We start from the raw sequence: 22,137 nt of genomic DNA on the forward strand, positions 1-22,137 counted from the left end.
AAATGTATTTAATGATTAAAGGAAGCTAAAGAAATAAAATTGGTTTTCCCTGTTAAAAAAAGATGCCAGAACATTTTCATTTCATAGCCAGAAAGTGTATCTTACTTCTAGTGCTCTCTGCCAGAACATTTTCATTTCATAGCCAGAAAGTGTATCTTACTTCTAGTGCTCTCTGCTTTTTACTGAGGAGCTAAAAGTTTGCAGAATGAAACAACTCTGGGAAGTATTACTCAGTGGAAAAGCAAAATTTTTGCTGAGAAGCCATTTCTGGGAGTTTTAACCATACAATGGGATGCAACGCAGCATCTGCTCCTTTGGCAAACTATTGCCTCACATTTGTTTTGGGACATCAACAGCTTTATTCATTATTAAGGATTGTTCACATGCCAAGGAAAGATTGGCATTTCTGAGAGATGCTCACAAAATTTCCATGAGTTTTAGCACATGCCTCCTTACTCAAAGTTTACACCAGAAATATGGCAACCACCTTCCTCTTGTCCTTAAAAATATTTCTCTCATTCATCAGCGCATGGTTTAGATCAAAACCAGAAGGCAGGAATAATTCCAGTCTGATGGATACACATCCAGAAGTGATGAGTTGTTGATCACTTAGACAAAAAAAAAAACCCAAACAAAAAATGCTTTGTAAATGAACTGCTTATTGAGAAGGAGATCTAATTTGCAGCTCATCACCTGACTGTGTCAGCTCCACATCGATTGCTGCTACCACCTTACTGATGGATGGCACTTCTCCTTGAGAGCACGGTGCTGCTCTAATGATCCCGCTCCTTGCCAGGGGCCAAGGCATGCACGTGCTGGAGGCGCTCCCCCAGCTTTGTGCACGCGTGGGGAAGATAACAGACGGAAAGATTACCAAATCATAGATAAAACCAGACTGGCCCTGGTCTGTGATGAACCGTATGTGAAATACGGGTGTTTCTTAACACAGATGCCCTCGAACTCTTCCAGCATACCTGCAGGAAAGCCCAGCTCCTCTGTACGTGAGCCCCTGGCTGCCAGCTGCCTGCAGGGTTTTACCTACAGCAAAGCTGGGGAGGCACAGAGAGGTTTTGCCCAACCACATCCCCGTGCCTGGCAGAACTGGCAAGACAGCACCACTGTCCATAGGGAAACCTGGCCAAAAAACCAGCAGAGTGGAAGGTCTTCCCAAGTAACTCTTCCCAAGACGATAAGCAGCTGAGCTCCATAAAAGCCAGAACTGATTCAGAAAGGGCAATGAGAGACCCTCCACGAGCAAAGCACAGAGCTGACCCCTTCCACACGGGCTGCCAGAAGGTCCCGTCTGCAATAACCCCATCCCAAGAATCCCTTTTAAGTCACAATTTCACGGATCTTTTAAAACCATATATTTGAATAATTTCATGCATATAAAGGTCTACTTCACTATCCTTTTAGGATAAGCCAGTTAACTGATAACCTCCACCTATAAAATCTATCTTCTGGCTGCAGCAAGCATCAAGACGTGAACAGAATCAAGGCAGCACGAGGGTATGTCTGCCTAACTTCAAGCTTGAGCCGCAAGCCGGTGTTTGTAACTCTAAATGCTTGTACACACACACACCTCGCTCTGATTTACCCGTGGAAACAGCTTATTTGGGAACAAATGCAGTGATTGTGGCCTGCTCCCCACACCCGTTCCCATGGCTGCTGCAGTACGCCCCAGGCATCTATCAAGTAGCCGCAGCTCCCAGCTCAGCAAATCGAGCCAACTTGCATCGGCTGTGCTTTAATGTGCTCATCTGCGGGCTGCAGCGGCTGCTTTACAGCCGATTGAGACGTCTCTGCCTCTGGCAGAGGGAAAAAGAAACCTTACAAAGCCACCCTTTTTGCGAGTTAGAGCCCGAGTACACACTTATGTCAGGCTCTAAGTTAATTCGCTTCATCCACTATGTAGGCAAGGGCAATCTTCTCCCCCTGCGCACATGTAGCCATATTAAGTGTCTGCCTCTACTTACAAGGATGCTCCGCTAGCACCCCCCACCCCAGGATGTACCTTTTACCAGGTGACACCATTTATCAAGCAGGGCACGCTCCCTCTTTCATTGGGTCAGGCACAGGAGCTAGTATTTATAGGCTTTCATGGCCCTTGGATACCTTAAATATCTTTCTGTGACTATATGCAGAACCAAAGTCATTTCCAGTTTGGAACAGAGCCAGTTGTTACATGGCTCCTTCATCAGACAGGCTTAGCGTCTGCGTTCAACCCCGCAGACAGCGCTACCAAAAGCTGAGACCCAGCGGCAGCGTCGGAAGGATGTACGTGCCGTTAAGGCTCCAGAGGCACTCTCTGTGTCGATGACCACCGACTGACTTTGCTTACCAGTTACTTACATAAAGGGGCGTTCGTAGAGGGAGGGCTCCTTTACGGAGCGGTGCTATGGCATTTGCACACGGGCTTTGTGGAGACAGTTCCTCCAGTATTGCCATACAGACAGAAGCTGCAAGACCCACCAGGGCTGCCCGGTGTTTGAGGCCCCCAAGTAAAGATGTCCTATTGCAAATCCTGTCCCAAACTAACTCCAATTTTAGCTTGGGGAGCCCGAGACCCTATAAACCGAGACATCGTGTCTAAAGTTACAGAGTGCTTTCTGCATTTCCCAGTAGATGTCTTAAAATGAGTTGTTTGAAGATATGATACTGCAAAGCCTAGGTTATTAATGTTTATATTTGGAATAATTTACCCTTCAGAAGAAGCTATATGACAGAGACAAGGAAAAAAAAAAATCTATACGGTGGGGGTAGAATCTGTTGTGCATGAGACACAGATTTCTGCAATGATTTTTCTGGGTAGAGGTTATTTAATTTAGTGAGATATGTTATACTCAAGTGTTTAAATTAGAAACCTGCTCTGAGCTGAGGATCTTTGATTAGACAAAGAGGAGAACAGTAATCACTTGGAGCACTGCACACAAGGGGCGAGCAGCCACTCAGAATCCCTAATCTGTAACTTATTTATGCACTGCAAAGCCCACACACCTTAATGGTTTAGATATTCTGCTTTATGCCAAATGACTCAATGCTCCTTGCGTGAGCAGACAGCCACTCGCAGTCAGGTCATTTATCTTTCAAAATAGCAACAGAGCAATCTTCTCCTCTCTGGTTGGAGGTCTCTCTCCAGGCACAGGCATCTTGAGGTGGCTCCATCTCAATATGCATCATCTGAGAGCCTGCTGCGGGCAAGTTCAAGCAGACAGCAAAGTTGTAAAGTTGCTTCTCAATATGCAAACCGTGATCATTATTGTATGCTGTGAAAGTACCATGATGTCACCGTGCACAGTGACCACAGGAGAGCTACTTCTAGAAGCACAATAAGAGTTTCCTTTATCCCAGCAACAGACCTCTATTTATACAGGTTACGCGTGGAAAGGCTGAGCTGGTGAGCTACCGATTCAAATACCCAGGCACTTTCACCTGGCCTCTTCCAAGCCCAGTAAGAGGAGCATGGGGCTTCCTGACTTGTCTTCAAATCTAAATCTTTCCCTGGGGTTGAATTGCAGATGTAGAAGTTGGGAGCTTCTTTCCTCAAGCTCCAGCACCGGGCAGTCACAGCTGCTTGCTGCAGGACCAGAGTCCTCGCAGCAGGGAGGATGCACTTTTTGGGCATCCAGTGCAGGAGGATCATGGCATGCAGCGGGCTCCAGGATGAGGTTCACCCTCCGTATCTTTAAAAGAAACCCTCTGGAGAGGAATAGTGTCCCCACGCAAGGACTGATAATGCACTGGTAAAAAACAAACAGACTAGGGGAAAAAAAAAAGTATAGTTGGAGCAAAATAGCTCTGCGCGTGTCACCTCTGGCCTAACATCAGCTCTGTGGTGGACTCAGAGATGGTCTGAGCCTTTTTTGGTTTTTTTTGCTACACTTTTAATAAAATGCTCTGCAAAGCCTGTATTGCACTGAGCTAGAGACACACAAAACCACCCACACGATCTCTTCAGGAATGAAAGATCCCTGCAGCGAGCTGGGGACCCACGCTGGGGTCTCGGGCTGTACGGGCTGGTAGGACACACCGCTGTCCCCTGCACTTGGGAGCAGATTCCCACCAGCCTGCTCCTGTCTCACAAAGACGATTGCTCGCAGTCCTATCACAGAGGGAGAAGAGAAATGAAAAGCCACAAACATCTTCCTCCGAGGCAAGCACAGATACTGCCGTTATCTTTATAGCAATTTTTCGTGGCATCAGCACACACCGTGCTCAGCAGCGCAGTTGAAATCTGTTGTGTCTGGGATCAGCAGACAGATCTTTGCCTGCTGTCTTTGCTGGTACATTAGCAAGTCTTACATTAATTCATCAAATTAAGAGCCCTGCAGTAAAGCAGAGAAAACTTGTTCAAAAAAAAGAAAAGCTTGTTAAATATTCCACGCAATTTTGTTTTGCATACTTCGACCAACAGCATCCCTACCCTGCGGTACAGCAGTCACACAACAGAGCCCCTGGGCCAAAGTCTGGGCAGGGGCAGTCAGGAAGGCTCCCTTGGCACAACGATCACCAACGGCCAGGAGCTGGGCTTGTACATCGTGAAGCATATGGAAGGACAGGGCTCAGTACAGTGGCTTCAGGAGACGTGATGATACACTTAATATAGAATATTTATTCCAAATGACAGGTGTCGGGGCAGTTTTGTGGCTCGGACTATTAACACAGGCAAGCGCCCACGAGCAGAGCACTGGGAGCTGAGATTTGGCTGGGCTAACACACGTTTAAGGAGAGCGCGTGGTATTGTGCTATACATCTCGGCGTGCGAGTAACTCCAGTTACCGCAGTACAGGCGCCATTTGTCACCAGTCTGTCTCCAAGAGCTCCGCCAGCAGCGTGGCAGTCCCAGGAAGGTCGCTTCCCAGGGACTCCCTGCCCACCCTTCCTCACCCATACCACAGGTCTGGGCGTTCAGCTGGCTGGGTTTTTGTTGGTTGCTCCTTGAGTCAGTCCACCACTCACCATAGGGGAGGATTTAGGGTGGTGCTCCCCCTTGAAACCACGTTCACACAGAGCATCTCCAGGACTTCTGTTATTGTATATAACATAAACCCTTTGTATTTTTGGTCTTGTATTTCTAGACAGGCTCCCAAGTCCCAGCCTTCCTTATTTCCCCAAGGAACCATTAACTAATATATAATTGAGAGACCTGATTTTGGAGCAATGTCTCAGAGCTGACTTGAGCGCACATCATGTGGGAGCCAGCATTTGGCTCCCACCGCATGCACCTGTGAAAGGGGGCCTCTCGAGAAAGAGCCGATGACTTTTCTGCGGTAATTACCTTCAGCGAGATGCAGTTACAGCACAGCAGTGCGTTACAGGCAAAACAGCAAACCAGCAAATCTCTGCTATCATCATGGCCCCCCTTCCTCTGCCATCTCCCTATAAACTCATGGGCTATATTAAAGTGGAGGAGTTTTTGAACAATCGGATTAAAAAAAAAAGCAGCCCGTGCCAAGAAAAACCCAAACCTTCATGAAATATTTGGCACCTTTTGGATTCTAACTAGAAGGAAAGAAGAGAAATATTAAGCAATGAAAAACACTGGCTTTGTACTCTTTGCACTCTTACTGCCAGTAAACTAGTACTCAGCTCACAGATTAAAAAAAAAAAAAGTATTTTTTGAAGATATTCTGCCACAGACGCTAGCCACAACTGCTTGTGGTGGAGTGACAACTCCTCTCTCGTTAACATCGATACCAGAGACATGAGAAAGGACAAACGCGATAGCGGGTTTTAAGAGAGAGCCCTGGGATAGGGGTGGGGGTATGGAGACCTGTTAGCTTCCAGACCTGGCAGACTGGGGGAAAGCTTTGTCCAGAGCAGCATCCGCAGCAGGGAGGGACCAGGATGGCTCCTGGCAGAGGAAGGCACCGTCGCACCCGCACGCGAGAGGAGCGGTGACCAGCACGGTGATCGCCTACTCCATTTAGCAGCATTTTAATGCCGAAGAGCTTTTGACAAAGCCCCTCTCCAAGGCACTTAAAGCTGCTAGAATGTCACAGGATGAGAGGGAGGATCCTTAACGCATTAATAACTAGAGGGATAAAAAAACCCCAAAACCCACAGGGGTAGGAATGAGCCCCAGTTTTTCCACAGAGGACGGATGTACCCAGGGGTCTGTACTGCTCTCTGTAGTCATAAGTGGCCTAGAAAGTCATTTGGAAGCAAGACAAAGTTTGTAGGTGACATAAGTCAGGATAGTGAAAACTGGAGGAGTTTTTATATATGTATATGCACACAGAGGGATATTTTGTATATAGCTGATATATTAATAGCTATATATTATACGTATTACATATATATTATAGCTCATACATACATAAGCCAAAATGTATTTTAAACATATATGTTTGATATCTATACACACAAGTATATATAAGCTAATGGCTCACCCCCTTCACTGCAGTCTTTCCCTGGGTACTAGGCACCAGCCACTCTCACAGGGCAGATGTGGATGCAGGCAGTTAGCAATACCGAATGCAAGGCAGCAGCGTGCAGGTCTCCTTGGAGCAATGACAGCAGAAGCATCTTAGCAGTGAGTTAAATGCATTCCCTCTGAGCAAACTAAGTGCCAAACCCTGAGCCGGGGCTCCACTGCGGTCCCCAAAGCCAAACCCTCCTGTTCTCCCCGGGGCAGGACACGCAGCCGGGCTGCATCAGCCCGTTTCCATCCCAGCCAGGCAGACAGACAGACAACTGGGACAGCCGCTCTCTGCCGAGAGCCACGCAATGGTTTCCAGAAGAGCCCGTAAAGGATGGCGTGCGTTTTTATGAGTTGTTACAGAGACCTGAGATGTTGCAGCAATTGATACCGTGGAGTTTAAAAATGTAGCAGTTTCAATTCATTTGTTTATTAGCTAATAATTCAGGCTCTAGTCTATTATTTTAACAAACTGATTGGATACTTCAATTGATCTTAAAGTACCTGTTGGCCCCTGTTAGCTCATAGTACCCATTAGGATGCATACATCTAGCCAGGAATCTTGTTATGAAATAATTGTCAATAGCAAAATGCTCCCAGGTTGCAGGAGAGCACGCAGACGGTTCATGTGGCTTCCAGCTCAGGGGGACAATCTTGCCTTTCCTAAGCTCTTGCTGCTTACACAAAGAAGAAGGAAGGCCAGACTAGACCTTCCTAAAGCTACCAGGATGCAAGCTTTGTACTCAAGACAGCTTCACAACTTAGTTAAATCAAGGACACCACCAACCCCCAACCCCCCCCCACTCTGATTAATACCAGCGTTTGTTTTCTTGCATATTAATAAATCTCTGATGCAAGGAGACATTTTACATACCTGTAAGGCAGTCCAAAACAACTCTTCCATGTGCTCAGCCTGGGAAGTCCAGCACCCTGACCTCTCTCCCAAGGGCTCTGCAGAAGAAAAGCGTTTTCCCTTTATCAGAATTTCTGAGCTGATTTGAAACACTCAGCAGCTGAGAGCTCCCAGTTGAACACCTAAGGAAGAGCTACTAAACATTCTTCTGGGCTAGAAAAAAGGAGAGAACCAGAGCCAAAATGTTCTCTTTTGAAGGCTCTGGCTATAACAGCTTCAGGGGGCAGCAGGCATGTCCAGAGCACGCTGCCACCCAGTAAAGTTAAAAGCCAATTTCCTTAGGAGACCTTTTCCACCACGTTAGATGTATGCATCCAACATCATAAGAAAAGTGGTCACTTCAGATTTCAAAAGTCTCCAGACTTGAGCTTCCGTCAAGTCCAAAGCCCACTCTCCTGTTACATCAGCAACCTCTTTGCTCCCACAGAGGAGGTAAATCCCCCCAGACCCTGCATCAGGCAGCAGAGACCTCCCTCCTCCACCACATTTCTGAGGTGCTGCCTGCCTGTCCTGGGGCATCAGTGTGTCATCCACATCCCAGACCTCGAGCACCCACCCCGGCATCCCCAGTCCCACTTTGCACCCACGGACTGCCCAGGCTGCGGGGCCGGGACAGCCTCTCCCTCCTCGGAGGTCATCTAGGCTGCAGCTCTGCAGCAACGTTGCTCCTCAGCCAGAGTCCGGCATCCCAAGTTCACCATAGCCTGGGACTTGCTGGATGAATTCAGATACACGTGGAAGAGCCTTCTTTTTAACCCAGGTCTACAGGGACAGCTCTCATCGCCATCTAACAGGGGTAACAGTCTGCAGTTCTCCTGCAGTCTCAAGGGCTAGAATAAATATTGGAGAAGAATTAAGCATTGCTCTTTTATTTGATATGCTTACCCACTCTTTCCCTCACATATACTCGAGCACTCCTAGCATTGCTTCACCTCAGGATGCATTCAGCAGAAGGCTTTAGGTGCTCGTTAATTAATGCCTAATTTGTGTGGGCCTCTGCTTACAATTCTTATGCAAATTGCTCTCAAATTGTGTTCTGTTTTCAGCTGAGCTGAATCCAAGCACTAAAAAGCCAGAAGAGGAAAGACAAATGGAGGAGTATATGTGCGGGTAATAAAGCTTTTCTCTTCCTCAGAGGCTTTGCAATAACCTTGGGTCATGTGTACTACAAGCATAAATTTAGAGAAGAGATAAAGAGTGCTGTAATGGCTGAGTCTTGCAGAACACGCAAGTTAAGAGCTGCTGTTGGAAAGAAACTACTGATAAACACTCACTGGTGTGTTGGTTATTAATGTGATGTTTTCGTATAAACTCTTCTTCCTCTAGGAATATGATATATTTTTACCGGGGGAGAAAAAAAGAGCTTTTTCTGTACAATTTAATCATTGTGTATGTTGTCTGGTATTAACACAGCATTTGACAAAGCTATGTCTAGTATGATCTGGTTTTAATTTGTGCCCTTTATTACAGTTTGTTGTAGCTGCCTAATTAAAGTTTGTTAGGAAAGTAATCAGCCTTATTTCCATAGTGAGATCAGTTTAATAAGAAGGTAATTTTGCAATTTGTTTTCATTAATTAATTAGGCAAAACCCTCTGAAATCCACATAGTGGGGTATAAACTCAGGGAAGTTGTGGCACCAGCTACAGCGTCCAAGGAAAGAGGGATATTTACCTGTTGACGTTCTGTCCCTGATGTGGTTTTTGCCCCTGCCAGCTTTAGAGAAGAAAACTTTGTCATATAATGCTTAACTTGGATTTTGTGTTGTCTCCAAACAAACCCCAAAAGAGCATCATGTGGGGATGGAGGCAGAACACCTAGATCAAGAGAAATTCACCAGCAGATGTGGGAAATGGGTCAACATCTGTACACAGGCTTCCTCCAACAGCCCCAGGTGTCAAAGTAAACCAATCTCATACTCCTGGGAAAAGGAATCAAAGCAATAGTGGGAAGGCTCTCTGGGCCGCTGCTGGAGGAGAAGGAAAGGTCTCAGGGCTGGGTTGTAGATTTTTCTACTTGTCCCCACTGTAAGAATACTTGGACCATTTCCAGTACTAGCCAGCTTTGTTTTTCAAACTCAAGCAGAGACCTAGCATACATCAATTTATCCAGTCAGAGAGTTGTCCTAGCTTTAGCTGCCTTTCCAGAGAGCTCATATTTCATTTTGTACCCTTGACTAACACTTAACAAGCCACACAGTAATCACATGCAGCAAGGCAAGACTTTCTTCACCAAAGATCATTTACTGTGATGCCTGTTCTCCTTTGCTCCAGTGATGCTAGGGTGCCTGGAGGCCAACTAGCTGCTGCGTGCAGGAGGTTGCAAGGGTGGAAGAGCTCCTGGTGTCCCGTACATCATTTATTGATCATCTCGGGACAAGCAGGGGCTTGATTTTGCCCACTGATGAACTTCTACATCTATTTGGGCTGCCGGTTTTACTAGAGGGTTAGAAACATGCCCACTTGAGGAGCTGCTTCTCTCTACCCTAGAAGTCCTGCCTTCTCATTGATTTCAGCAGCAGCTTCACAGGAGCATGTGCTGTGGTTTGTGTTTCTCTAGACATCAAGATCCAGCAGACAGCAACCGAGAAAGCTGGATCACGGCAAGGGGAATAAAACAAAGAGGAAATCACAAATGGAAATTGGTCCCTTGGCTCCATGGGTTGCACTGTGGGTGTCAGAAATGTGAAGGTGCCACCCATCCCTGCAAGGGGCTGCGGCTCGTGCTGCCATCGTGTGAGCAGCCATCACCTTGGGCAGCGGGCGTCCCTGCCTGCCCAGAGGCCCTCGGGACTCTGGGTCCTGTCTGAGACTCAGTGGCTCTTTGGCAAGCCATTTCACGCCCATTTGCTATAAAACCCAATTTGCTTTTTGGCCCAGAGGAACCGAGCACCACCTGTGATTCTCTGCACAGGAGGTCTTTTCCAAGTTGGCCTTTTTGGGACCTTTGAATGGGAGGAACGATGATCGAGGCACTACACCAGATATGCACAACCAGCCTCCGCTACAGGCACGCAGCGCTGGGCTTGGGCCGATCCCATGAGTTTCTTTACGTTCGGTTTGGGGGATCACGGTTTCAACTCCTCTGTACGTGCTGGATGGTGATACTGACTCTCGTTATGGCTATGCATAGCATAAACTCACTCCTACAATAACAATGAATAAAAGATAAGTCCCGTGGCTCTGAATCTATCCAAGTCTAATGGCTGTTTTGGGCGGTTGGGGATTAGAGAGACAGCCTGATATATCTGGCTGCTGAACATCATTTGCTGTTTACCTTTGCTGGAGGAGGACTCGGAACTAGGGCTATAAATGCTTGCGGGGTGAGGGAACAGCAGATGAACAAAGCGAGGACAGAAGACACAGCTTCACTGGAAACCCTGTAAACCACTGACTGCAGTAAAAGTCAATGCAGGAGTTAAAGGCTGTCAGTTCAGAAAGCCATAAAAACACCATCTCTTCTTTATCTAGCTGCCCTGACTGAACTTGAAACAAAGAGATTTTCTTTTTTCCAGGAGGCGTTTCAGAGTGCTCCTTTGTGGCTCACAAACTATCACACTTTGGAGAGAACATAATTCTGGGACAAAGCTTTTTATCCACTCTGTAGTGAGCTCCTAAGGGGATGCACCACGTAGCATCTTTCTGAGTCATTCCAACACTCCTGAAGAAGGTTTGCCTACCATGTAGTCACAATTTAACTGCTGCCTCGCTGGGCTATGATGCAAACCTCTACCTCTCTCTGCGACGCGACCTGCTGCAATAGCCACTTGAGTGGATGTAGCAAGCGGCTGCCGAGAAGCTTTCGTGGGCCACAACACATGGAATTACCGAGGTGGGGGGGTGCGTCACACGCATACGTGCAAAGTGTGTGCAACCAAGGCAAGTTTTATTTTATGTGAAAAAGTAACACAACACTTACTTTGAGGGAGGAGGAGACAGGCAAAATGTCTCTCAGACTGCAAGGTTTCCTCAGCATCCAGGCTCCAGTGCCCCAGACAGGAGGTCTTACTGAAGGTGCGATAACAGCGAGGCAGCTGGGGAACGTATTTCTCTTCCCTGAAAGACTTATGTAAAACTGCATGCACAGTGCATGTGGCCCTAGGCTCCCAGCAGAAAGCTCAACATGCAGAACTCTGCCGTGACTCACCCCCTGAAAGTCAGTGGACTGGATGCAAGAGCTCCCCTGCGATCTGGGAGAGCACCTTAGAGATTAGACTAAAGCCAGATTTTCAAGCCCTTCCATCTCCAGCAGGCCATAGAGTTAAGGCCAGATAGGAAGTAAGAAGGGAGAAGCTTCATGGGGAGAAGCTGTAGGTGTGCTAATTAAAGTATGAGAATGGACCTGCCTTCCTGAGCTGATACTTGGAAATGAAAGCTGAAGATCTGAGGCTGAAGCTCTCCCTGACCCCCATTTCTCCTCTGGCAGTCATTTGAAAGCTCACGTAACTGCAGAGATGACTCAGACTTTTCAGAACAGAACTTTAAACTTAGATCCAAAGTCTTAATCTCTGAATCTGCCGAGCCTCCCAGGCTGGCTGTTCACACCTGGGCAGCGTAGCTGCACAAATCCCAATCCTAGCCCAAGCCCACAGAGGTCAGCTCTTCATGCTGCCTTCACTTCTGGGGGGTATCAGATATTGATATGATGTTCACACTTGCTGAGGCAGAGGAGCCTGCAGATTTCATCAATTCAGCTGCCTGTTGAACTCCTTAGCACTTGCGTGGGCTCTGCTATGAGAAATTGATGATGAACTCCCATTGCTTCCAATAGGAGCAAGCTAGGAACAAAACAAAGCACAACAGTAGCCTTTTAAGCAAGCTTTTAGCCAGCTCCCCAAGGATGCAGCCAGACATGCTGTCTACGCCAGATCAGCTTCAAAGCCGTTAGCTGAGAGTGCTCAGGGCAGCCACAAATAGTCTGAGCTAATAAAAGAGCATCTTCCACAGCCGAGCTGCAAACTTCTGCCTACTCCTAAATATAAGAAGATGCTGGGGCTCTTCCAAGTGCGTCCTTCTGCTTTTGAGCATCAGGCGGGACTTTCAAGGGCTGATGCAGATGAAGCCTTGCACGTCCCATTCACTTTGTTCAGAAACTCTTGCAGAAACCATCACAGTGCCTCTTGGAAAGCCATGGTCTTCTGTGTGAGAAGCCCAGCGCAGACTGGCATCCAGTTCCAGCTCTGCTCCACGCGCTGAGCAAGGCACTTGGTTTTTCTGTGCCTCTGATTCCTTCCCTGAATATCTTTGCTACGGAGTTGTTCAGGAATTGCTTCTTACGTTGGATTTTCACTGGGCTTAGCACAAGGGGCTTTTGATCGAAGCCAGGGACTTGGGATGCTAGCTCACCACACACTGCATTAGAATAAAATGGGCTTGCATACGATGAGATGACAGAGTGAATTGATCTGATAAAAGGCTCTTAAGTCATTAATTCAAGTCATGCAAGATTAAGAAACATTTCAGCAATAACAGAAACTGTGTTAGGGCCTTAGCAATTTCAAAGAACTCTTTCTTAATTGGCTTCACAATATTGTTCCTTTTGGCTTTTTGTTGTAACAGAGGGATATTAGGAAATTCATGCTTTCAGAGTCACCGGTGGCTCCCAAATAAGCTTTTCAGGGCTGTACCTTGTTTTCTTTACCTTAGTAATGGGAAGGCCTTCTAGGGACTCTCACATTCGATCCATCTTTCTACCCCAGAAAAGGAGCATCTGCTGATTTTTTAAGCTTTCACAGATCTTCTGCCTGGCCAAAACCCAAGGGGACGGGGGAAGAGACTGATAAACACTAGGGACACATTATCAATGTGAAGCTGTGATACCCGCATGGATGAGGCTACCAGATTAAGTCCTCGTTGTGGTCCGGGGTGCTTGGTCAAGGTTCGCTTCCTCAGAGGACACAAGCCCAGAAGGGACCGTCTCCAAGAGAGGTTTGCCCTCCTCATGCATCCCTGTGCTCCCATCTCCCATCTCTGGGAGATTTGACATGCACCCCATGGGGGCCGTCACCCTCGCAGCATGGGGCCACCGGTCCCTCAGTGGGAGGTGTACAGGAGGGATGTTTCCATGAGCAAGCAAGCGGACAGAAACGGCTGCTTGCTGGTTTTGTCACTTCTTGACGCAGGTTTGATACTGCTCCTTCTCGCAACCCACCATCAGAGCAAGGGACTTGGCTAGTACGAGCTTTTATTTGTAGGAAGACCATTTGTGAATGTTTAGCCTCCAGGCCAGGCCATGTCCTGGCTGAGGTTCAAACCCCACAGAGCAGCACCTTACATGCTGAGCTTCATTTCAAAACTCACCGCATCCATTTGCATTTCTTCTTTCAGCTCCATCCCATGCTGCACAAAGACACAGACCTTCCCTCTCAAACCAACCGGCTGCCGGCCTCCTACTGCAATGTGCCTTTCCTTTGCGCCAAAATCCATTACAAAACATCCTCTTAGCTTCTGGAAACACTGAGAGTCTTTTTATGTCAAGGAGTTAAATCGTGTTACTCAGCTGGCATTAATTTCCCTCTTTTAACACCAAAGGTTTTGATCCCTTCCTGTTTAAAAAAATATGCACCAAAGTAAATTATTCTTGTCTTCTCCTTTCCAGACAAGGAAGAAGAGAAAATGAAAAGGGTTGCAATGTTTTGCTGGCTTGCTCATCTTAACTGTCTCGGTAGAGGCTTGTTAAATTCTTACAGAGGATATTCTGTTCCTGGGATGTGAGACTGCTTTTTATGCTCCAAAGGGATGTCACAGTGGGCTAGACGTTGGCTCTGAGCCAGGACCTTATAAGTAAGAACCAAAACAGAGATTAGGAAGATGAGCTCTGGCCCTAACCAAGCCCATGGCTGGGTAGCCAATATCACTCAGCTCCAGTACAAACACTTTATTGGCCACCCTTTTCCCCCCCCCCATCCCTAGTCTGGACCACCTCTTAGCTTATCTGGTTTCTCCTCTTCACAGTTTCATGAAACAACAGACTCCGCTGACTGACACGTTTAACTAAGTCATCCCTTCGGTCACACAAGCACAGCACTCCCAAAGATGCACTGCAAATGCTGGGCTTGAAATTCCTTCCATAGTGATCACTCAATGAAGAGGTCAGCTAGAGGAGGAAATAAAAATAAATAAATGCTCCTTTCAGAAGGGTTAACGGTGGGTTGGCAACCACGCGGACTAAAGTCAATGTTTACCAAAGGCTGCAACAGATTTTTCGGTTGCTGCCAATTGTGAAACCCATCACTCTGCTCAGGGCTGGAGCACCCTGGGGTAACTGGCAGAGCCCTGGGGAGCTGACCGGCCGTGCCGTGCAAGCTGCTGCCCTGAAGAGAGATAAGGCTGCACATTTTTGCGGCGGTCTCCCCACCATCTCCCCACAGTGGCTCAGGAGATGATGAAGAGGTCTAGGAGAGCCTGGGCTGCCTTTCCCTGGCATTAGGCTGGGCTGGGGGCTGCACCCAGCTGGTAACTGGGGCTGGGGCCTCAGGGCCCACCGAGAGCCAGTCAGCACACCCTCCCAAAGCGTGCACGTAGAGGACACGAAGCCCTGAGCACCAACATTTCACTCCTCGGACCGTTTCTACAGAGGAGTGAGTTCAGCCAGGTTTGGACAAGACTTTATTCCATTTAAAAGGGACCAGCACAGGGTATCCCGGCACTCAGTGTTATCTCTGTGTGTGTGGTTCGCTCCTGTTTTCCTTACAAAGTGCCAAGCCATTTCTTCTTTTAAAGCGCTGATCATTTTGTGGTTTTCACATTTTTGATCTCCTGCAGCAGGTCAGACATTAGAGTGAGACTGACTAACAAGATCATGAAGTCTTCAAAATCAATTTTGTTCTCCGACTCCTCGTCCAGGGCAGAAATTATTTCCTGGTATTTTGGTTTGTTTTCTTGGCCCTATGGAGAATTTTAAATGAAAAAAAAAAAAAAAGATTAAGCATGAAGTTCCTTCTTTATTGCATCATTAAAAAAAAAGACAGACAGACAGACACCTATGTAAAGATTCATGTATTTTTCTATCTTCTCATTCAGGTTTTTATGTCCACATTCATATTAGTTTTTCTAAAGGTATCCCAAGAAACTCAAACAGAAATATTATTGCAATCAGACAGGAGAACAACCAGTCCCCAAAGTCTCCACCTGAATCCAGAATATATCTTTTAAAAGACACCTAGTCATGCCTGAAAATCTGGCAGTGATGATGATGTAGCTGGTAACTGCTGGGAAAAAATGGAGTCCTGCGTCTTGATAAAACCAGGGAGAGGAAACAACCAACCAACCAACCCTCCTAACCTTCATATTCAAGACAGGTCCTCAAATATATACTGTGAAAGTCTCGGAAACTCTTGATTTTACAGACATAACTTCAGTAGCTGCTATTCTCTGTCCTGTTGGACTTTACTGTTGGAATGGAAGGGATTATTAAAATTATGGATCATGTCCATTATTCATATTTCCTTATTAAAAAAAAAACAGTTCCAGGATTTTTTTTAGCTTAATAATCTTCAAAACATCTCATGATTCCAAATTTGATTGGCTATTGATATCTTCAAGTCCTTTTCCACAAAGTGCCTAGTTTCTAATTTGGTACCAATTCCCTCTCCCCAACCAGCCATGTGATTTTGTTATTCCTGGAAGCAAAGGTATCATCAAGAATGACTTTACTGCTAAACACCTCTCTCATTTACTTAGTTGAGCTCTTTTTACTACATACTTTTTGCTACCACTTGATAAAACTGTTTTGTCTTTTTTTTATTTAGGGAGGGGAAAAAAAAAAATCTGCAAGAAGTTTACAGCCACAAGTGCCGACAGAGCTGTTTTCCACCACACCCGGCTGCCGCTGACACCCCGGGTGGGTGACCGACAGCGAGGTGCTTTCCGCTCCCTCTCTCCCAGCAGCCCCACCAGTGACCGCAGTGCACGCGGCTCTGCACCACGGGGCTGCCTCTCCCGGTACGGGGTCGGTGCTCTGGCCAACTACCAAATGCCTCATTAAATACGAGGGCTTTCTTCTTTTCATAAATACAGTCTCTTCTCATCATCTGAGGGTTTGGGTGGTTTTTGTTTTCTTTTTTTGCAATTGCCCTATTTTCTTTAAAAAAATGCAGGCAGGCATGTCAGCTGTGGTTTATTGCTGTCCCCCCTCCTTTAGCCCTGTGTTAGACACAGGCTCAACATAAAGCAACTAATTCACTGCAGATGTTTGTACCAAATCACTGAAGTCTCACTTGGGATTACCCCACGGACCGATGCCTGCCCAGCTGCAGGACAGAGCCCGAGGTGCCATTCCTGCACCCAAAGCGCACCCAGCACCACCCGCTCACCCAAACCCCCTCACCTGTACGAAACCCCAAAACTGGGTTTGCAGCAAGCTTTTGGTTTCAGCTTTGCTGAGCTTGCCCTCAGGGTCAGCAGAGTTGTTATACACCAAAGCCATGGTAGCAAAAGCTTTTTCAAGGTCTGAGCCTTTTCCTAGAGCTGGGGGGAGAAAGTTATCAGCCTATCAGAAAAAGCGGCATTTGAGATATAATTGAAAGGAATCTGTCAGAACCATCCTGAGTGGGTGGAAATCTGTGTAGTTTCATTAAAGTTAATGAGACTGAAACGGTTTATACTCACAGAGGACCTGGCCCAGATTTTATTTGGAGTGGGCCAGCAACATGCCTCACATCCCATGGAAACACACCCTGAAAGGAAGCTTTCCATCAGAGCTGGGGCAGTAACACGGGGTGATGCGTGAGACCCATCTGGCCTGCCCCCACCCTGGGCATCCAGCAAGGACCTGCCACGCCATGGGGACAGGCCATGCTGGCCATCTCCTGGGTGCGTTTGGACTCCCAGGATCCTGTATGAGGGAAAACGTGGCCCATTTGGGAAGCCTGGCTGAATAGAAACGCCCGTGTCTGAGCACCAGCGCTGCACTTCAGCATTATGGTATACTTGGGATTTTGGTGGGATTCATTCCCCCCGCTCCTGAGCCGCATCCTAAAGACTGCACACTCACAGCCCTCGGTTAGCGTCAGGTACCACAGATGATCTGGCTGTGATTTTTAATGGAAAGGCAGGCAGAAGAGGAGGCGCGGATCAGCGCAGGAGCACGCTGCACGGGGACGCACGAGACCCTCTCGCTTTGCACCAGCTGAGGGTCTGCACGGGCTCTGCAGCTCTGCTAAACCACCAGGGTTTACTGCCCTTGGAAGACCTGAACCCCCAAGGGGCAAGGAATGGGTCCCTTTACCTTTTACTGCTGCCAGCTGCTTGGCGATAGGTACGCTGGTAGTGAGAGAGAAGAGAGGCACAGTTATCACCTGCTGACTTGTGTGTGTATATATAGTTTCTCCATGAGTGAGCTTGCTCATTTCTGCTTCATTTAATCCCCCAGGAACTCATGGCTTCCCAAGGGAGACTGGCTTTCCTTCACGGTGGAAAGGAAAATGGCCTTTACAAGCAGCACACAACATCACACAGCTCCTAAGCCCTTACCTAAGCAAGTAGCCTGGAGTTGTTATTAAAGGTGCTTATTAAATAATTTTAAGAGAGGGGCATTGCAACATCCTTCAAGTAATTTCTTCAGAACATGAAAGAGCTCCAGGAAGTTTCTCAGTTTTAAGCCCATCCCCAGGGAAGTGCAGAGGGGTCTGTCATCCCCTACCCACCAGTGCTCCCAGTTTGGAGCGGACACATAGCTTTTATTTCCAGCAGGACTCACACCTGTGAGAAGTGCCTCCCTGCTTTCTATTAAAACTTAAAGACTGCTTACTTTTGCTAAAGGGCTGGAAACTAATTACAGAGCAGCCAACACACAGTAGAATAGTTTCCTTGTGATAGAGACAAATACATCCAGATAATGAATTTCAAGACAAATGGCAGATCACCAGAGATGCAAAGAACAAAGTAATGACTTACCGCTTGGGCATGCCTGCTGCAGCTGAAGGGATTTTTTTGGGGGAAGCAGGAGCTGGCTGATTGACCGAGTACTGCTTCGTGCCGGGAACGCTTGCTCTGCAGCCGCACATCTCCAGGCCGGGCTGTTTGTGATCTCTAAGCAACTCCAGCAACAGCAAACAGGTGAATTCAAGCTCTGCCCTGTGAAAGCAGCCTGCTTGCAGCCATGCCCTGCCAATAATGGAAATGCTACCTGGTGATCACGGAGCCAGCTAAATACAGCGGTCCAAAGCAGCCCCTGTGAGGCAGCACTGCTGGGTTGGCAAGTAGCGTGGGTTTTATTTTATGTGAGAATTTGACAGAAACAAACTAAACTAATGGAGCCTGAATCCTCTAGATCTGTAGGGATGTAACTTTGCATCAGGAATAACTAAGACACCGAATCCATTCAGCTATACACATTATCATTTTAATGGGAAACCTTTCTAGCGTGGGCTAATGTAACTTGCCCCAAGCTACAAAGTGAGTTGCTCCTATAGACGGAGTCAGAAACCAAGCGTTTCCCAATTCCTGACCCAGCACTTATCCTAGGCGAGCACGCTCCTGCTCTAATATTTATTCCCCCGGCGCAGAGCAAAGAGGAGCTCTCTTCTTCCTCCGAACCGCTTGCAAAGCAGCATCCAGCACGGAGCCTCTGCTTCGGTTTCTACCCGAACGGATACTGCCTGCTTCCAAAAGCAGCACGGAGCCATATGGCAGAGCAGTCGCACGTTAGAGGAACTGGAAGGGCTCCGATGAACTTTGTTATTTATTGGCATGGATATAGCTACTAGAAAACACACAGCTTGTCACACTGCCTATCTCTGTGCATGGTCTCCTTTCTGCGGATCCTTTGCCTAGAGGTGTCTAGACAGGATAACTTTGACCTAAAAGACCGAGCGGCCGTTTTAATACCACGGTGGTCTGTTAATAGGTAGTGACTTCAACTACCTCATCCAGCTCATCACTCCTGGTGAAAGGCTACAAAACTGATGTCAAAACTACCCAGGATGAGACTTTATGTAACAGGACACGCAAAGGAGACTGCAACAGATGGCCTAGAGAATTAAAATGTTTTCCTCATTTAGTAGAAGCTAAATTACTGAAGGCTAATGAATAAGGATGTTCGCCACCTTACTGTTCCTGGATTTTAATTATCTTAAAAAGCATGGGAAAAGAGAACCTTTAATTTTCCATCTAAGAGTGTCATTACTCAAACAATTCAGAGCCTTTTTCTGAGAGGTTTAAGCTGTCTTAGATCTCTAGTGCGTTCTTTAGGACTGGCTCATGAATAAAACAGAGCCTGTAATTGCAATGACGCAGCCAAAACACATATAATCAATGCTCATTATCCCATCAATTAACGCACTAAAATTAAACAAGAATTCAGGCTTAGTAATCTGCCATCAGCCAAAAAAAAAAAAAGAGTCTTGATATCATGTTGAAGTGATAATTCCCTTTCACATCTGTTGAACCATACAACAAGGCATGAAAAGCCTTACATCCCGGTTAATCCGCAGAATGGTAATGTTTGGTCTTAGCGTCCAAGGTAAAAATGAGAGTGAGAAACAGACTCTGTTGCATGTTTATCAGCTACAGGCAGTGCCGTGAGCTGGCTGGCAAAGCCAGCCCTCTGCGTTTTGGGCTCTTTCCACCGTAGATCAGATTTCAGCTCGCAGGTTTTTTAATCTAACTGACTTTTGAGAGCCTGGGCTCTAGGACAGGTGATTTGCTTTGCTGGGGTATTAACAAGTTCAAGCAAGCCTGGGGTACATTATCCCTCTAGGATATACTAATTCGCGTATGCAGGAGCGTTAGTGCCTAACAGATAAAGGGTAGCACAAGGATAACCCTTGCCTTTGCAGGTGATCAGCTTTGAAGACAGCAAGATTTTGGCCGTATGTGTTGCTTGAGTATTCTGGTCAGCAAGGTATGCAGGGAGCCAGGCCATCTGCTCTGTATCTATTTTGATACACACTATTTATGTTTGAAATATCCAGGTGCTTTTATCGGTTAATTTTTAGCACGTTTTGCACGTTAACAATATTGTCTGCACAAAATACACAACCTGACACTTAAAACCGCAAAATCTTTACAGGCAGTTCACTTAAAGTAATTGCCACTGCAAAAAGCCGCAGTCTCCGCTTCACTTTTGGTATTTTCCCCGAGTTTTCCCATCCTCTTTTAAGTACTTTCTGCAATTCAAGGAGACTTATGTTGCGAAACGTTTGTGTGTGCTGGAGCCCCGGCTCCCTTAGAGATGACCCTGCAACGCTCGCAGAGGCAGGTGTGGGCATGCCCGCGGCGCGCAGGCGTAGCCGAGGGACCGAAGCGCACGGGAATACTTAAAATTGAAGATGCATTCACACCACGAGCCACTCAGACTTCATTTCTTCAGCAGCTGCAGGAGAAGTGCTGCTAACTCGCACCCAGGGAGGTAATAGCTTGGTTTCTCTGTGACCAGAATATGGTCATTTTTATCTTACATGATACATGTATTTTTTTCCAAAGAGCCAAGGCTGAGAAGCCCCCCACTCCATCTTACCCCAAAGCAGGACTGGCTGCCACAGCCTTACACTATTTTCCTCTTGCTCCATCCCTTTGAAATCAATTACTTAATGTGGGAAAAGCTAGCAGAAGCAGCAGGTCTGATGTGCTCACTGCGGTTGGTCTCCCAACACCAGCCACCATCCCTGCTGCCCCTGCACTGTCCGTGCCCCTCCTGCTCGGGCAAGCGGGCTCAGCCCCTCCGGGGAAGGACCTTCTCCTTCTCTTCTGAACGGTGGTGTGCAAAGAGGAGACACAGCCCAGCGCAGGTTAAGGGGGGATTAACCAGCTGGAGGGATCGATAGCCGTGCTGCTGCAACAAGCAGTCTGCTTTGCACAGCCGTAAGTTAGCTAACGGCCGCTGTACCCCTCCGGTCGCAGAGCCGAACCGGTTTACCCACGCTAACGCGCTGCTAAGCATCCAGAAAAAACCCAAAACCTGAATCCCTGCGTTTATTCCAGGAGGCAGTGAATGCGGAGGATAAATAAAATCGAAGGGTGAGTGTTTCCCACCCATTTGTTTCTCCCCCACCATGCCTTTTGGGGCGCATGCTGCTGCTCCCATCTGCGCTGGGATGGCATAAGCGATGTGCTGTGTGTCCCAGGACCATTCGCCTCTTGGCCATCACGGTATTTTTTTTTTTAATATCTCTTCATAGTCAATTTGATTTCACTCAAGGGTGAAATCTGCACCAGCATTTATCTGCATCGGTCGTGCTGGGCGCGGTTTGCTGACCGGAGCCTGACGATTAGCCTGTGACCAGTGCTCCTCCGGGTCATGGGCACGCTCGGCGGGTCCGTGCAGGGTTGGGGTGAGGGGGAGGCCCCGACGGGTCAGCCCGTCTCCCCTGCCGCGGACGCGGGAGATCGCTCAGCTCAGCCTGGAATTTAGCTCTGGGGTCACGAATGATTAAAATATATGCTGAGACAGAGCAGGTAAAATGTCATTTAAGAAAAGCTATTAGAACTGGTCTGTCTGCAGGGAAACATCGTTTGTCATCTCAAGCCCAGGCATTTTTCAGACACGGTACAGCACTTTGGCTAAAATACGCTTGTGCCTCACGCGGGGGCTGCCAGGGAGCAGAGCGGCTGCAGGGATCCCCTGCGTGCGGGCACCCAACTCCCTCGCTTGCTTTGAAAATCTAACAGATAAGGGATGAGCCCAACGTTTTTGGTATGATATTCATTTTCAGAGGAAAGCCTGAAAATACTATTACCAAATAATTTTTCCTCTGAGAAATGTTTTATTATAGGACATTTAGACTCTAAAAAAGCAGCTATACTCATAAAACCCTAAAATTTTATTAAAGGACACAAAAATAAAAATGTAAGAAAAGAAACTGGA

At 47.2% G+C, this 22,137-nt stretch overlaps 1 protein-coding gene across 1 annotated transcript; it reads right to left on the reverse strand.

Moving 5' to 3' along the window:
• Positions 1-15,059: 15,059 nt before the first annotated feature.
• SNTN (sentan, cilia apical structure protein) lies at positions 15,060-18,337 on the reverse strand. The gene is made up of 4 exons (XM_075514454.1): positions 18,228-18,337; positions 17,560-17,594; positions 16,660-16,799; positions 15,060-15,218 (listed from the first exon to the last, which is right to left on the reverse strand). The coding sequence occupies exons 1-4, from the start codon at positions 18,335-18,337 to the stop codon at positions 15,060-15,062; spliced, it is 444 nt and encodes a 147-aa protein (XP_075370569.1).
• Between the last annotated feature and the right edge of the window lie 3,800 nt (positions 18,338-22,137).

This window comes from Mycteria americana, chromosome 11 (genome assembly GCF_035582795.1).
Source record: "Mycteria americana isolate JAX WOST 10 ecotype Jacksonville Zoo and Gardens chromosome 11, USCA_MyAme_1.0, whole genome shotgun sequence".
Classification (NCBI taxonomy): Eukaryota; Metazoa; Chordata; class Aves; order Ciconiiformes; family Ciconiidae; genus Mycteria; species Mycteria americana.

What these genes read in the sequence shown, in the direction of transcription:
- SNTN (XM_075514454.1), bottom strand. Translation starts at nt 18,337, where the DNA reads ATGTGCGGCTGCAGAGCAAGCGTTCCCGGCACGAAGCAGTACTCGGTC. An exon ending in GCAGCAGGCATGCCCAAGCG is followed by an intron (nt 17,595 to 18,227) that starts GTAAGTCATTAC and finishes TCTCACTACCAG; the next exon opens with CGTACCTATCGCCAAGCAGC. An exon ending in AGTTTTGGGGTTTCGTACAG is followed by an intron (nt 15,219 to 16,659) that starts GTGAGGGGGTTT and finishes AATTCTCCATAG; the next exon opens with GGCCAAGAAAACAAACCAAA.